General features: G+C 38.6%; 1 protein-coding gene across 1 annotated transcript in view; it reads left to right on the top strand.

Annotated features, from left to right (window-relative positions):
* The window catches only part of LOC138167909 (vomeronasal type-2 receptor 26-like), a 47828-nt gene that overhangs the window by 18807 nt on the left and 15267 nt on the right, over positions 1–13754 (top strand). Inside the window, exon 3 of the mRNA XM_069096878.1 lies at positions 8580–9383. Within this exon, the coding sequence (XP_068952979.1) occupies positions 8580–9383 (804 nt within the window). The remainder of the gene's footprint in view (positions 1–8579; positions 9384–13754) is intronic.

Genomic DNA, 13754 nt, shown 5'->3' with positions numbered 1-13754 from the left:
GTCTTGGATAGTAAGAATCACTGATGAAGGTGCCGGAGGAATAACACTGGACAATGAGGACTGTTTAAAATTCATAAGTATCAGTCAGAATCCTTTTGTACACCAGGCTTTTAGGGATCACCATATGCAAGGAGGAAATAACAAAACGAGTCTTCTAGCTTTAGCTGCAGAAGGTTTCAAAAAGCAATATCCAACTGAATCTATGTGGCCTAGGGGAGACAGACCCTGGTACTCACTTAGAGACTGTATGAGAAAACTAAAGGAGGAGGTAATGAAAACTGCTATCCTGGTTGGAGATGCAAATGCATATTATGATACCCCCCTAGGAGTTCCTCATAGAAATATCATAGTGAAGATGGCTCCTCCTGCATATAAGCACCTAATTCTGACTCTTTTAATTGGAGAAATAGGGCACCCTCTTTCAGAGGTGCTGGATAAGATTTCACAATTAAGCGATTTAGGGGAATGGGAAAAAGACAAATTGCCTAGAGAGAGAAGAGTAAACAGCCAGAGGATTCAGAGACAAAATAGACCCACAAGAAGGGAACTGTTCACTGCTCTATTAAGAGCTGGGGTGGACTTTAGAAGAATAGATGGTATTCCAACTGAAGAGCTGCATAAGCTGTACCAAGAAAAGGTACTTAGCATTAGAATGAACAGGGAAGCAGGAACCACCCCCGTAGGTATTTCTGAATCTGAATCTTTGTATCCAAGTTTGCCCCACCTTCAAGGGGAATAGGAGATAGGCCAAGCCCCAGCCCAGATAAAAGAAATATGCAGAAGAGATTGCAGACCCCATATTGGTTTAACAATATATAGGAAGAATGGATCAACTACTGTGACTAGGGCACTGATTGACACTGGGGCTGAGGCCACACTTATCTATGGAAACCCTGATAAGTTTAAACATGGAACTCCTATTACCATCACAGGTCTAGGAGGCACTGAAATATCAGCCAGACAGGTTAAAATAACAATGAGAATTGGGCAGTTACCTAAGAAGGAATATGCTGTGGTTGTTGTACCCATTCCTGAATACATCATTGGAATAGATGTATTGAGAGGCATGACTCTGAATTTACCTGAAGGAAGATACCAATTTGCTGTGAGGAAGATAGGAATTAATACAGTTTTAGTAGGAAAACTAAAAATGGACCCAATCACTTTACCTGAACCTTCTGAAGTAATTACTTTAAAACAGTATCGTGTGCCAGGTGGGCAAGATGAAATTGCCACTACTATAAAGGAATATGTTGAAGCAGGAGTGTTAGTCCCTACAACCACAAGATGGAATAATCCTGTCTGGCCAGTAAGAAAATCAGATGGGACGTGGAGAATGACTGTGGATTATAGACAGTTGAGTAAGGTGACTCCTTCTTTGTATGCTGCTGTTCCAGATACCATCACCTTAATAGAAAGGATCCAGAAATATGATGGGACTTGGTATGCAGTTATTGACTTGGCAAATGCCTTCTTCACCATCCCAATAGACTCTAAACAATGGGACCACTTCGCTTTCACTTGGCAGGGTAGACAATATACTTTTACTCGCTTGCCACGAGGGTACATACATAGCCCCACTATCTGTCACAGGAACTGAAGGATTTGGTTCTACTGATAGAATAAAATCAGGAGCTATTATGGGTAAAACGGAAGCCAGATGATGTTCCAAAGGCTGCAGAGATTATAGCATATGGGAAGGATAACACTGTAACTATTGTTTATTCTGGAGAAGATGATTACAAAATTGTACCCTTAAATCATTTATTCTACCGTGAGTGAGGCTACAATAGTCTGGTTATTGTTCTTGATTTTTTTTGTTTGTTAACCTTGTTTGTTAGATTTGTTTCCACAGGCTTGGTACCCTCCATCTGTAGATGCCTGATAGCTTAAGCTGGATGTCACCCCCTGTCTGCAACTGTAATGTGTCACCCTTGGACCTGGCATCAAGCATATTAAGAACTGACCTCTCAAATGGGACCCCTAAGGACAGGGACAGCTCTACATCCGATTTCAGCAGCAAGTAGCCATAGAAGAAGAGATCTTCACCCCTTACCACAAGATTTTGGGGCCCCATTTGTTCGGGGTGGAGGGGAATGATGGGGAGCTTGTGCTCAAGCCCCACCCTAAAATATGGTTTTTTGTGTTTATTGTGTGCTATTCTTGTTATATTGTTGTGAAATTTTGTTGACACCAGTTATTCCTACTATATTTTTGCCAAGTAAGGGACATGAAAGATCTTGGGGCCGAATGTAAGGGTTATGGGATTTAAAGATCTCTCATGCCCCATGGATGTGCTGACATAGCAGAGCAAGAGAAAAAAAAAGCTGAGCTAACGGTCCTGCGGTTGGCAGTTGGTGGCAGTTGCCTTTTTTTTTTTTTTTTGAGTTAGGACTCCGGCTGAGCACTGCCAGGGGCCGGAGCTGCTGGGAGCATTCTTCCAGGACGCTGGGTGGTTGCTGTGAGTGGGGAGAGGAGGACCTTTGCCTGAGGTAGCCCGTTCTGTTTTAAAGGCTTGAAAATGTGGGTGCTTTCTACTTTATCTACGTGTGCCAATGTCATAACTACTCTGATGGCTTTCACTTTCTGGTTTTGGGACTCAGTCTTTTGGTATCTTAATAAATTTTCTAGTTTATTTCCCCAAATGGCAAACCTGACGTATTTTGTGATGGATAATTATATCAGCATATTTATAATCTCTATAGGCATTGTGAATATGGCATTGCTGATACAGCAGATTTCAGAAAAACCTTGAAAGACTTACCTGAGGTGATGCTGAGTGAAGTGAGCATAACCAGGAGAACATTGTGCACAGCAACAGCAATATTGTGTTAACTATTAACTATATTATGTTGACATTAACTATGATACACTTAGCTCTTCTTAGCAATACAATGATCCAAGACAGTTCCAAAAGACTCATAATGGAAAATGCTAACCACATCCATAGAAAGAACTATAGAGCCTGAATGAATATTGAACCATATTATTTTCACTTTTTTCTCACAGTTTTTCCCTTTTATTCTGATTCTTCTTTCATAACATGCCTAATGTGGAAACATGTTTAACATGATTGCACATATATAACCTGCATCAGATTGCTTGCTGACTTTGGGAGAGGAAGAGAAGGAAGAGAGGGAGAAAAATTGGGAATTCAAAATTTTATAAAATGAATGATGAAATCTATCTTTACATGTATTAAGTAAAAAATAATAACATCACCCAGGATCATAAGCTCACCTTCATCCAGCACATTGATGATGAGCATCTCCAGCTCTTCATAAAAGTTTTCTTTGACCTCATCAGGATTCATTATGGTGGGAGCTTAGTCACTAATGTTGGTGGTATGTTGTAGCATGGAGAGAATAGGTACTGGTCTGCCTGCCAAACTGAAGGCCAACAGAGCCATTGTGTTGATTTATTGTTTTATGCCTATGAAACCTAGACATTATACCAGTGCCATGGCAGGAATCTGAGTCACTTCCATTTGAATTGTCCTAGGAAGATTCTGCAGGTCACCTGGCAGGATAAGGTACCACACACTGAGGTCCTTTCTTGAGCTAACCTGTGAAACATTCATACTCTTCTGAAGAGAGCACAACTCTAATGGGCTGGTCACATTGTTCAAATGCCAAACAGGTACTCATGTGGTAGTCAGAAGAAGCAATAAAAGGACACTCTCAAGTGCTCTCAGAACTTTGGAGCTGACAGTGTGATATGGAAGACATTGCCAAAATACTTCCCAGCATGGCATGCCCATATCAAAGAAGGCTCTGTGTTCTATGAGCAAAGCAGAATTGAAGTAGCTCAAAAGAAATGCAAGATGTGCAAATTTAGAGAATTCACCCTAAATTTTCATGTGAACTATGTCCCTTAGACATGTTGTCAGGTATGTTGATCTCATGTTGGTCTGATCAGTCACAGTCAGACACACTGTAACTTGACTCTAACCTAGTGACAACATTTTGGTCCTCTCTGAGAATGAAGGACAACAACCATTGGTTCTTCCTCTCCCTATCCTCTCAGATAAGAATCTTGCCTCATATTTTGTAGAAAAAGCTAAGGCATTCACTGTGAGCGCCTGTTTTCTCCTTTTCCTCATCTCACTTCACAGACATCCTTTTTGCCATGATCTCCTCCACTCCCATTGCACTTTAAAAGGTGGCCCTACTTATTTTTTTGGAGGGTAATTGGGGTTGTGACTTGCCCAAGGTCACACAGCTAGGTTTTTTTTGTTGTTGTTTTAAGTGTCTGAGGTTGGATCCGAACCCAGGTCCTCCTGACTCCAGGGCCAGTGCTCTATTCACTGCACCACCTAGCCGCCCAGGCCCTACTCTTTACCAAGGCAAAACCTTCTACCTGAACAAGTGCAGTCCCTCCCTTCTTCAACAGATTGCTCCTTATGTCATTCCCACTCTCTCACTCATTTTTCAATCTTTTCTTGTCTGCTGGCTCATTACTTGCTTACATCTCTCCCATCTTAAAAAAGACCTTCCTTGAGCTTTCCATCTCAACTAACTATTGTCCTATATCTATTCTGTCCTTTGTAGCTAAACCCCTAGAGAAATCTGTCTACGACTGGTGCCTACATTTTCTCTGCTCTCACTATTTTCTTAACTTGCTGAAATCTGGCTTCTGACTTCCTTATTCCAAGAAATGTCTCTCTTCAAAGTTACCAGTGATTATTTATTCACCAAATCCAGTGGCCTTTGCATCGTCCTCATTCTTCTTGGCTTCCCTATCCTTTATCATTGTCGATGACACTCTTCTCCTTTCCCCTCCCTTTTTCTGGCTTTTCTGGACAGCATTCTCCCTTGGTTCTCTTCTTACCTATCAGACCATTCCTTCACAGTATCCTTTGCTGTATCCTCATACAGGTAATACCTTCTAACTATAGGTGACCCTCATGCATCTGTTCTGGATGCTCCTCTCTTTTCCCTCAATATTACTTCACTTTGGTGATGTCCTTGGTTCCCAATGATTTAATTATTATCTCTATGCTGAGGATTCTCAAATCCACCTTTCCTGCACTAATTTTTCTGTTGACCTCCAGTCTTACATCTTCAACTATCTTTCAGACATATTGGACTGGATGTCCAGTAAATATCACCCTTTGTAAAACTGAACTCACAACTTACCCTCAAATATCTTTCTCCCCCTAAACTTCTCTAATAATGTTTGGGACACCATCATCCTCCCCATTCCCTAGGCTTGCAAACTTGTAACCTTCCTATTTCTTACCATCCATATCCAATCTATCATCAAGACCTGTAGATTTAACCTTTTGCAACATCTCTAAAACAAGCCCCTTCTCTCCTCTGATACAGCCACCACCCTGATGCAGGACCTCATCACCCCACACTTGGACTATTACAGTAGCCAGGTGGTAGATCCACCTGCCTCATGTCTCTCCAGTGAAATTCATCTTCCATTTAGCCACCAAAGAGATTTTCCTAAAATATGGTTCTGACCACGTTACCCATTTATTCAATAAACCCGATCCATACAAAGTCTTTAATTTGGCTTTCTAAGTATTTCATAATGTAGCCCTTTCCACTATCTTTCCAGTCCTCTTATACCCCACTCCCCTCCATATGTTCTTTGATTCAGTGCTGGTCTTCTTTCTGTTGAATGAAGAAGACCCTCCATGTCTCTGCTCCAGACATTTCCTCTGGCTGGCTCTCTCCTCTACCTGGTCCATATCCTCATCTCTATCTACAGTCTCCTCAAGTACCAACTAAAATCCCACTTTCTACAGGAAGTCTTTGTCAATCCCTCGTGATTCTTGTGCCTTCCCTTTGTGAATTGTTTCCTATTTATTTTATGTATAGCTTGTTTTGTTTATATTTGTTTACGTCTTTTTTACCCCATTAGATTATGAGGTTTTTTGCAGGCAGAGACTGCATTTTGCTTCTTGTATCCCCAGTTTTTAGCACAGTGCCTGGAACATAGGAGGTGCTTAATAAATGCTAGGTGACTGATTTGCCTACTATAAGCCATCATCTAGGCATTTCCTGATCATTTCTGGATTATGGAGTTCCATTCTTTTTGATGCAAATCTTTCCAGTGTTCTACACTGATAATGCTGATTAAATTCACAATGGATTTTTATAAAAATCTCCTTCTGTATTTGTAGATCCTACACTTGATTTCATGCTGTCATGGGAGGGAGAGGGGAGGAGGGGGGGGAGAAAATTTGAAACTGAAGGGATTGTGGAACTCAATGTTGTAAACCAAGAGTAAATAATTAAATTTTTTAAATTAAAAAATTAATGAATTCAATAAAAATTTAAAAATCAAATAAAATAAAATTCCAGAACTAGGATGTGGGGTATGCAAAAAAATGTGACCTTTTCAAAGCAAAAAAAAAAAAAAAATCTCCTTTCCTATAGCTTCCAACCTTTGTTGCTAATTCTGACATCTGTTATTGTGCAGATGAAGTGTAGATCAAGTATACTCTCCCATGTAACATCCCTTTGGATATTTGGGGACAGCTAGCACTTTTTTGCCCAAGTCCTTTTTTTGAATTAAAGATCCTTAGGGTTTATCATATTAAAGTGGTTTCAGACTGCCCACACCTATGTTCTTCTCCTCTGGATACATTCTATTTTGTTAGCTTCTTTCTCAGACAAAAATTTGTTGTCTGGAACTGAAACGTACACTGTCAGTGACAAATTGAGGTGTTTTGTGAGGCTATACTAAGGATTTCATTTCTATACACGTGCCCAGTGGGGAGAAACCTCTAGCAAAGCAGACAGGAAAAATAGCCAATTTATAGTCAGAGAACTGCTGGGATCAGTGAGAGATTAGGGAACTTTCACAGAATCACACAGTGGTTATGCCAAAAGTGCATCATTATCCTAGGTGTCTCTGACTCTAAGGACAGTTCTCTATCCCTCACACCAGGCTGCCCCTCAGATTCAGAGACCAATGAAACTCTTAAATCCAGTTGTCTGGAGATCTAGAGAATTAAAATAAATTTATATTTTAAGTTGTTATTTTAGAATACTGTGGTCAAGTTAAAAACTCCAATAAGCTTTTCATGTACACTTCTAGCAGATGCAGCTTCTCTCACCTTCTGCCAATCCATTCTGCTTTAATTGATTTTTTTTCCTTTAGACATTTTTTCATACTATATTTTCAATTCTTCCATTTTACATTTCACTTTAATGATCTTTGCTATTAATTATTGAGGCAGATAGGTGGTACACTGGATTGAGTGCCTGGTCTGGACTCAGGAAGACATCTTTGTGAGTGTAAATCCAGCCTCAGCCACTTACTAGATGTATGACCCTGGGAAAGTTACTTAACTCTGTTTGACTCAGTTTCCTCATCTTTAAAAATGTACCAGAGAAGGACAAACTACTCCAGTATATTTGCCAAGAAAACATCAGATGGGAACTCGAAGACTCAGACACAACTGTAACAACTCAACAAGACAAGAATTAATACTAGTTTGGGAATGACATTGTGAGCATGATTGTTCCCTTTATCTGTGTCTTCATACAAGCTATGACTAAATATATTGAAGTGGAAAGACAGATGAGGGAGCTATATGGGACTCTACAGATGTTATTTTCCAGGCTTATATCCACAAAAAAGTCAACAGACTTGAAATATGTTTGTTCATCCAAGAGTAAAAACTACATCAAGCTACTCACATTACCCCATATGATTTGATCAATTGAACCACAAATATATAAGTAAAATGCTGATAAAATAAATGTTTGCTGAAATCAAGGTATACTACACATATTATATTTCCCTAATCCACTAATTAGATGATGTAATTTTTAAAAATTGATGAGGTTATTTGAACATGATTTATCCTTGGTGAATGCTTACTATTTCTCAGTGATCACAACATTCTTTTTGAAAATGAGCATGGGGGTGGTTAGGTGATGCAGTGAATAAAGCACCAGCCCTTGGAGTCAGGAGGACCTGAGTTCAAATTTGACCTCAGACACGTAACTAGCTGAGTGACCTTGGACAAGTCACTTAACTCCAATTGCCCCACCTTCCCCTTTCCAAAAAACAAAAGGAAAAAAATGAGCATGAGCCATCTATGTACTAGTTAATGTAATTTTATATTAACTTAAAATGCAAACATTATTTCATATGTAGTCTAGTCATTACATGATAGATTCTAGTGTTAAACTTGAAATCTACAATGTTTAAAATTTAGTGCCATCTTTGGGCAAGTTAGAAAAATTGTATTTATGTATAAGTTCTCTGGAGGTAAGAGTCTCATTTATCAGCCTCAGTAAAGGTCCAGCACAATATAATATGCTTGTTGTGATGGAACGTAGCTTTTAAACTGCACATGAGATGTTATTGTACAGTAGTAGCTCATTGCTTTCTTATGTAGTTGATTTAATATTAGGTGTTCAAGTAAATAAGCTGTGAATATGAAAAAATGAATGTCTCACAGTCTAAGATCTTTGATTAATTGAGAAATGGTCTCACCTAGTCAACATATCATGTCTACATTGGAGTTGATTAGTTTCAACCCCACATTTAGACATTAATCATGACCATTCTTTTAGATCTCAGATTTCCCCATGTTTCTTTCACATCAGATCACATTTGGACCATTTGATCCCATCCTGAGTGACAAGGTTCAGTTTCCTTCTTTTTATCAAATGGCCCCCAGGGACTCCTCTCTACATAAAGGTATGGTCAGATTGATGATTCATTTTGGGTGGACATGGGTAGCTCTGGTGACAGTGGATGATCTGAGAGGTGAGGAATTCCTTCGGGAAATGACACAGGAGATGGCAAATAATGGTGTCTGTGTGTCTATCACAGAGAAGATCCCTGTCAGTGAGAGAAGACACACAGAATCACAAGTGGCATTCATGCCCAGGATCATGGTATCAGCTTCAAAAGTTATTTTTGTTCATGGTGACACAGATTCATTAATGATCTTGAGATACTCACAAATTCCTCTTCTCCCAATTTTGAAGGTGTGGGTCACCACCTCTCACTGGGACATTACCATGAGACCACAATATACTGATGGTTACAGTTTCCATGGGTCTCTTACATTTTCACACCTAACAAGTGATGTTCCAGGTTTTAAGTCTTTCCTCAGGACTGTCAACCCTGATAAATACTCAGAGGACATTGTACTGAAAGAATTCTGGCACTCAGCATTCGGATGTACAGATGAACCTGAAAATCTGATGCAGGAACAATGTTCACCAAATGCCTCCCTGGAGACTTTGCCTTTGCTTTACTTTGACATGACCATGTCTGACCTGAGTTACACCATCTACAATGGTGTCTATGCTGTGGCTTGGACCCTCCATGAAATGTTCTTGATGAAATCAGAAGAAAGATTCATGGGAGAGGGAGAAAGCTGGGCACCTCATCCATGGCAGGTAATATGCCTTTAAAGTTGAGTGCTTTCTACTGTCAAGCAATGGCAACCTGACCAGGAAGTGCATGGCCTGGGATTCTCCCAAAGTTTATTGAGCTGGGAACCAGTCAGTAAACAAAGATTAATTAAGTGCCTACTATGTGTTATACAGTGTGTTAAAGGCTGGGGATAGAAAAAAAAAGGTAAAAGACAGTCTCTCGTCTCAAGTAGTATTGTCTAATGGAGGACAGAGCATTTAAACAAATGTGTACGAGCAGGATGTATAAAGCATAAATTTGAAAAAATCAACAGAAGAAAGGCATTAAAATAGTGAAGAGTACTTCTTAGAGTCTGAGGTTTTAACTGAGAACTGAAAAGCTAGGTAATTTAGGATACATAGATGAGGAGCAAGAACATTCAGGGCAAGAAAGATAACCAGAATTCTGGAAGCCAATAGATGGGGTATTTGTTTGAGGAACAGAAAGGATGCCAGTGTCACTGGCTCCCATACTTTTTTTTGATAGGGGACAAATTCTGGGGGACTTTGAAGTAAAAACAAAGAGTGTCTGGGGTGGCTAGGTGGTGCAGTGAATAGAACACAGGCCCTGGAGTCAGGAGGATCTGAGTTCAAATCCAGCCTCAGACACTTAACACAAAACTAGCCTATGACCTTGGGCAAGTCACTTAACTCCAATTGCCCTACCTTCTCCCCTCCAAAAAGCAACCCTCACCCAAAAAAAAACAAATGAGTTTTTTACTTGATGCTGGAGATTACAGTCTTTTGTGAAATTTGTCAGTGATAAATGTCAAACTAGAGAGTTCGGTAAACCATTTTGGCACCTGAGTGGAGAAAGTACTGTAGTGGGAGATATTTGTGGTGGACAGAACCACCACGTCACTATTGCAGTGGGCCAGACTTGAATTTATGAGGGCCTGAACCAGGGTGGTTACAGTGTCAGAGGAGAGACGATGGTGAATATGAGAGAGAACTTTTATTGTCATTTTCTATTTCTTACATCTTTATAGTATCCTATAAATCCCTCCCAATAGAATTTTTAAGAGAGAGAAAAATTAATCAGCACAAATGATTGATGAATTTGAAAAGTCTAAAAACCCAGTGTAATGTATAACACCTGTCGATCTCTCACCTTCATGAAAGAGTAGGTTGGGAGTGTCTTTTCACATCTCTTCCTTCTGAATCCTGCTTGATCTTTATTAATTTAATATATTTGCTTTTTTGTTTTGGAAGTGATTCACTGTTCTTTTCATTTATGTTGTCGTAATTACTGTTTATTGTTTTCTTGGCTCTGCTTTTTTCACTCTATATCAGTCCATGTAGATCTTTCATGCTTTTCTCTATTTATTACACACATTATTTTTTACATTCTATTACTTTAGAATGTTGAGTGGAAAATTCTCCCCCTCCCTTCATCTCCTCTCCCACACATTGAGAACAAGGAAAATGGTTTTGATTATACTTGCAAAGTCATGCAGAACATATTTATATGTTAGCCATGTCATAAAAAACGAAGGAAAGGAAAGTTTTAAAAACTGAGACTCAATCAGCAATCAGAACTGATCATCGCTTTCCAGAGATGGCTAGTACTTTCCATTGCAGGTCCTTTGCAATTGTCTTGGATTGTTGCACTGCTCAAAGTGACTGAATCTTTCACCGTTGATTATCATCACAATATTGTTGTCATTGTGTACATCATTCTCCCAGTTATGCTCACTTCACTTTGCATGAGTTTATGTAAGTCTTTCCAAGTTTTTCTGAAACCATGCACTTTGCCATTTCTTACGGCACAATTATCTTCTATCACAATCACACACAACGTTTTGAGCCATTCCCCAATTGGTGGGAAGCCCATCAATTCTTCTTTGCCACCACAAAAAAAGAGCTGCTAAAAATATTTTTACATGAGTATGTCATTTTTCCCCTTTTTTTGGTTATCTTTGTGATGCAGATATAGTATTGTTATTGCTGGGTCACTGGGTATTTACAGTTTTATCACCCTGTGAGAATACTTCCAAATAGTTCCAAATTCTTCAGGATGGTGGGACCAATTCACAAATCCACCAATAGTGCATTAATGTCCCTATTTTTACACATTCCCTACAGCATTTTTCATTTTCATTTTCTGTCATGTTAGTCAATCTGATAAATATGAGGTGATACCTGGGAGTTATTTTAATTTGCATTACTCTAATCAATATTTAGAGCTCTTTTTAAAAAAACTATATATAGCTTTGATTTCTTCTCCTGAAAACTGCCTTCATGTCCTTTTAGGTGAGGAAATTTTCTGAATTTTCCCTTCCTTTCTCCCTTCTCTTTCTCACTCCTTCTTTTTTTTAGATCTTTCTAATATAATCAACTAATACTTATTGTCCCTGTCTATGTAGACCTCTTTGGTCTTACAGTGCTAAGATTTTAGGAGTTATGGGTATCATCTTCCCAAATAGGAATGTAAACTGACCGTACTGAGCCTCATGACTTCTCTTTCATGTTTTCCTTTCAATGCTTCTCTTAAGTTGTGCTTAAATGACAGATTTTCTCTTCAGTTCTGCCTTTTTTTTTTATCAAGAATACTTGGAAATCCTATATTTAATTAAATATACATTGCCTCCCTGAGGGATGAGACTCAGTCTTGCTAGGTAAGTTATCTTTGGTTGTAAACCTGAACAATAAAGAAGTGAGGCTTGGTCTAAGATCAATTATTGGTCAGTCAGTGAGATTCAGAATGAAAATTTGGGTTTAAGACATGATCAAGTAGCTCCATTTGAAGAGACCAACTGAAAAAGAAGGTACAAAAATTCATTCAAGAAAATAATTCCAACTCCATGAGCCATCACAAAACAATAGACAAAGTCAAAAAATGGTGGAAAAAGAAGAAAATATCAAATATCTAACTGGAAAAACAACTGACCTGGAAAATATCTCAAAGAGAGAGAGTTTTAGAATTATTGGACTCCCTGAAGTCTGTGATTTAAAAAGAGTCTAGACATTATATTCCAAGAAACTATAAAAGCTTCCTAATTATCTGAGATACAGAGGGCAAAACAGAATTTGAAAGAATCCAAAGATTACCTGCTGAAAGAGATCATAAAATAAAAGCTCCAAGAACATTATAGCCAAACACACACACATATTTATATAAATTTGGTATAGACATGGGGATAAAAGAAATGGGGGGAGAACAATGGAGAGCAGTTTCAGAGAGACAATGTTCACAAGCAAAACAGACTTTTGAGGAGGGACAGGGTAAAATGACAGATAAACAGAAGAAAATAGAATGGAGGGAAATACACAGTAATTATCCTTGTGAATGGGAATTGGATGAACCCACCCATAAAATGAAAGCAGATAGCAAAATATATTTGAAACCAGATTCCAAACCAGATTTTGTTTCCTAGAGACACAACAGAAACAGAAACACACATGCAGAGTTAAAATAAGGGACTGAAACAGAATCTAGTATGCTTCCACTAAAGTAAAAATGAAGGTGGTGATGGCAATTTCTATATCAAACAAAGCAAAAGAAGACCCAACTAAAAGAATCAGAAAAACATCACATTACTAAAAGGTACCATAAACAATAAAGTAATATTAAAAAATTACATCAAGTTTCTCTAAAAGAAGAATCATTTATTAAATATATATGGATGAGTCAAATTTATGAAAATAAAAATCAATACCTAATAAATAAATGGTCAAAAGATATGAACAGACAGATTTAAGAAGAAATTAAAGCTCTCTATATTCAAACAAAAAATAAAGTTCTAAATCACTATTGACTGGGGCAGCTAGGTGGCACAGTGAATAGAGCACTGGCCCTGGGTTCAGGAGGACCTGATTTCAAATCTAGCCTCAGACACTTGACACATTTACTAGCCAGGTGACTTTGGCCAAGTCACTTAACCCCAATTACCCTCCAAAAATAAAAAATAATATTACTATTGACTGGGAAAATAAATATTAAAATAACTCTCAGCAACTATCTCACACCTATAAGAAATTATAAGAGCTAGAGAGCATGATGGAAAATAGGTACATTAATCAACTGTTACTGGAGTTGTGAATTGGTCCATTCATTCTTTTTTTTTTTCATTTGACTCACCATTTCCTTTATTTGTACAAAATAGTGAATAATCATACCCCAGCTGGGGAGTGATGAGGGAAATGGTGGTTTAGTGTTTAAATCAGTCCTTCTGTCCTGGAGCAACTATTTGGAAGACTTAGGTCTAGCAGTTTTAGCTGCAGCATCTTCGGGTTTGAACTGAGCCAGTTTGGGGTCAATAGGCTTAGCAATCTTGGAATCACTGGGCTTTGTGGCCATAGAATCAGTCTTGGTTGCCTTGATATTGGACTTTGCTGCCTTGGGATTGGACTTGG

Source organism: Petaurus breviceps, unplaced genomic scaffold (assembly GCF_028583685.1).
Source record: "Petaurus breviceps papuanus isolate PSGF00001 unplaced genomic scaffold, PetGlider_PUasm1.0 328, whole genome shotgun sequence".
Classification (NCBI taxonomy): Eukaryota; Metazoa; Chordata; class Mammalia; order Diprotodontia; family Petauridae; genus Petaurus; species Petaurus breviceps.
The sequence above is the reverse complement of the archived record's forward strand: the minus strand, read 5'-3'. Positions and strand labels throughout refer to the sequence as shown.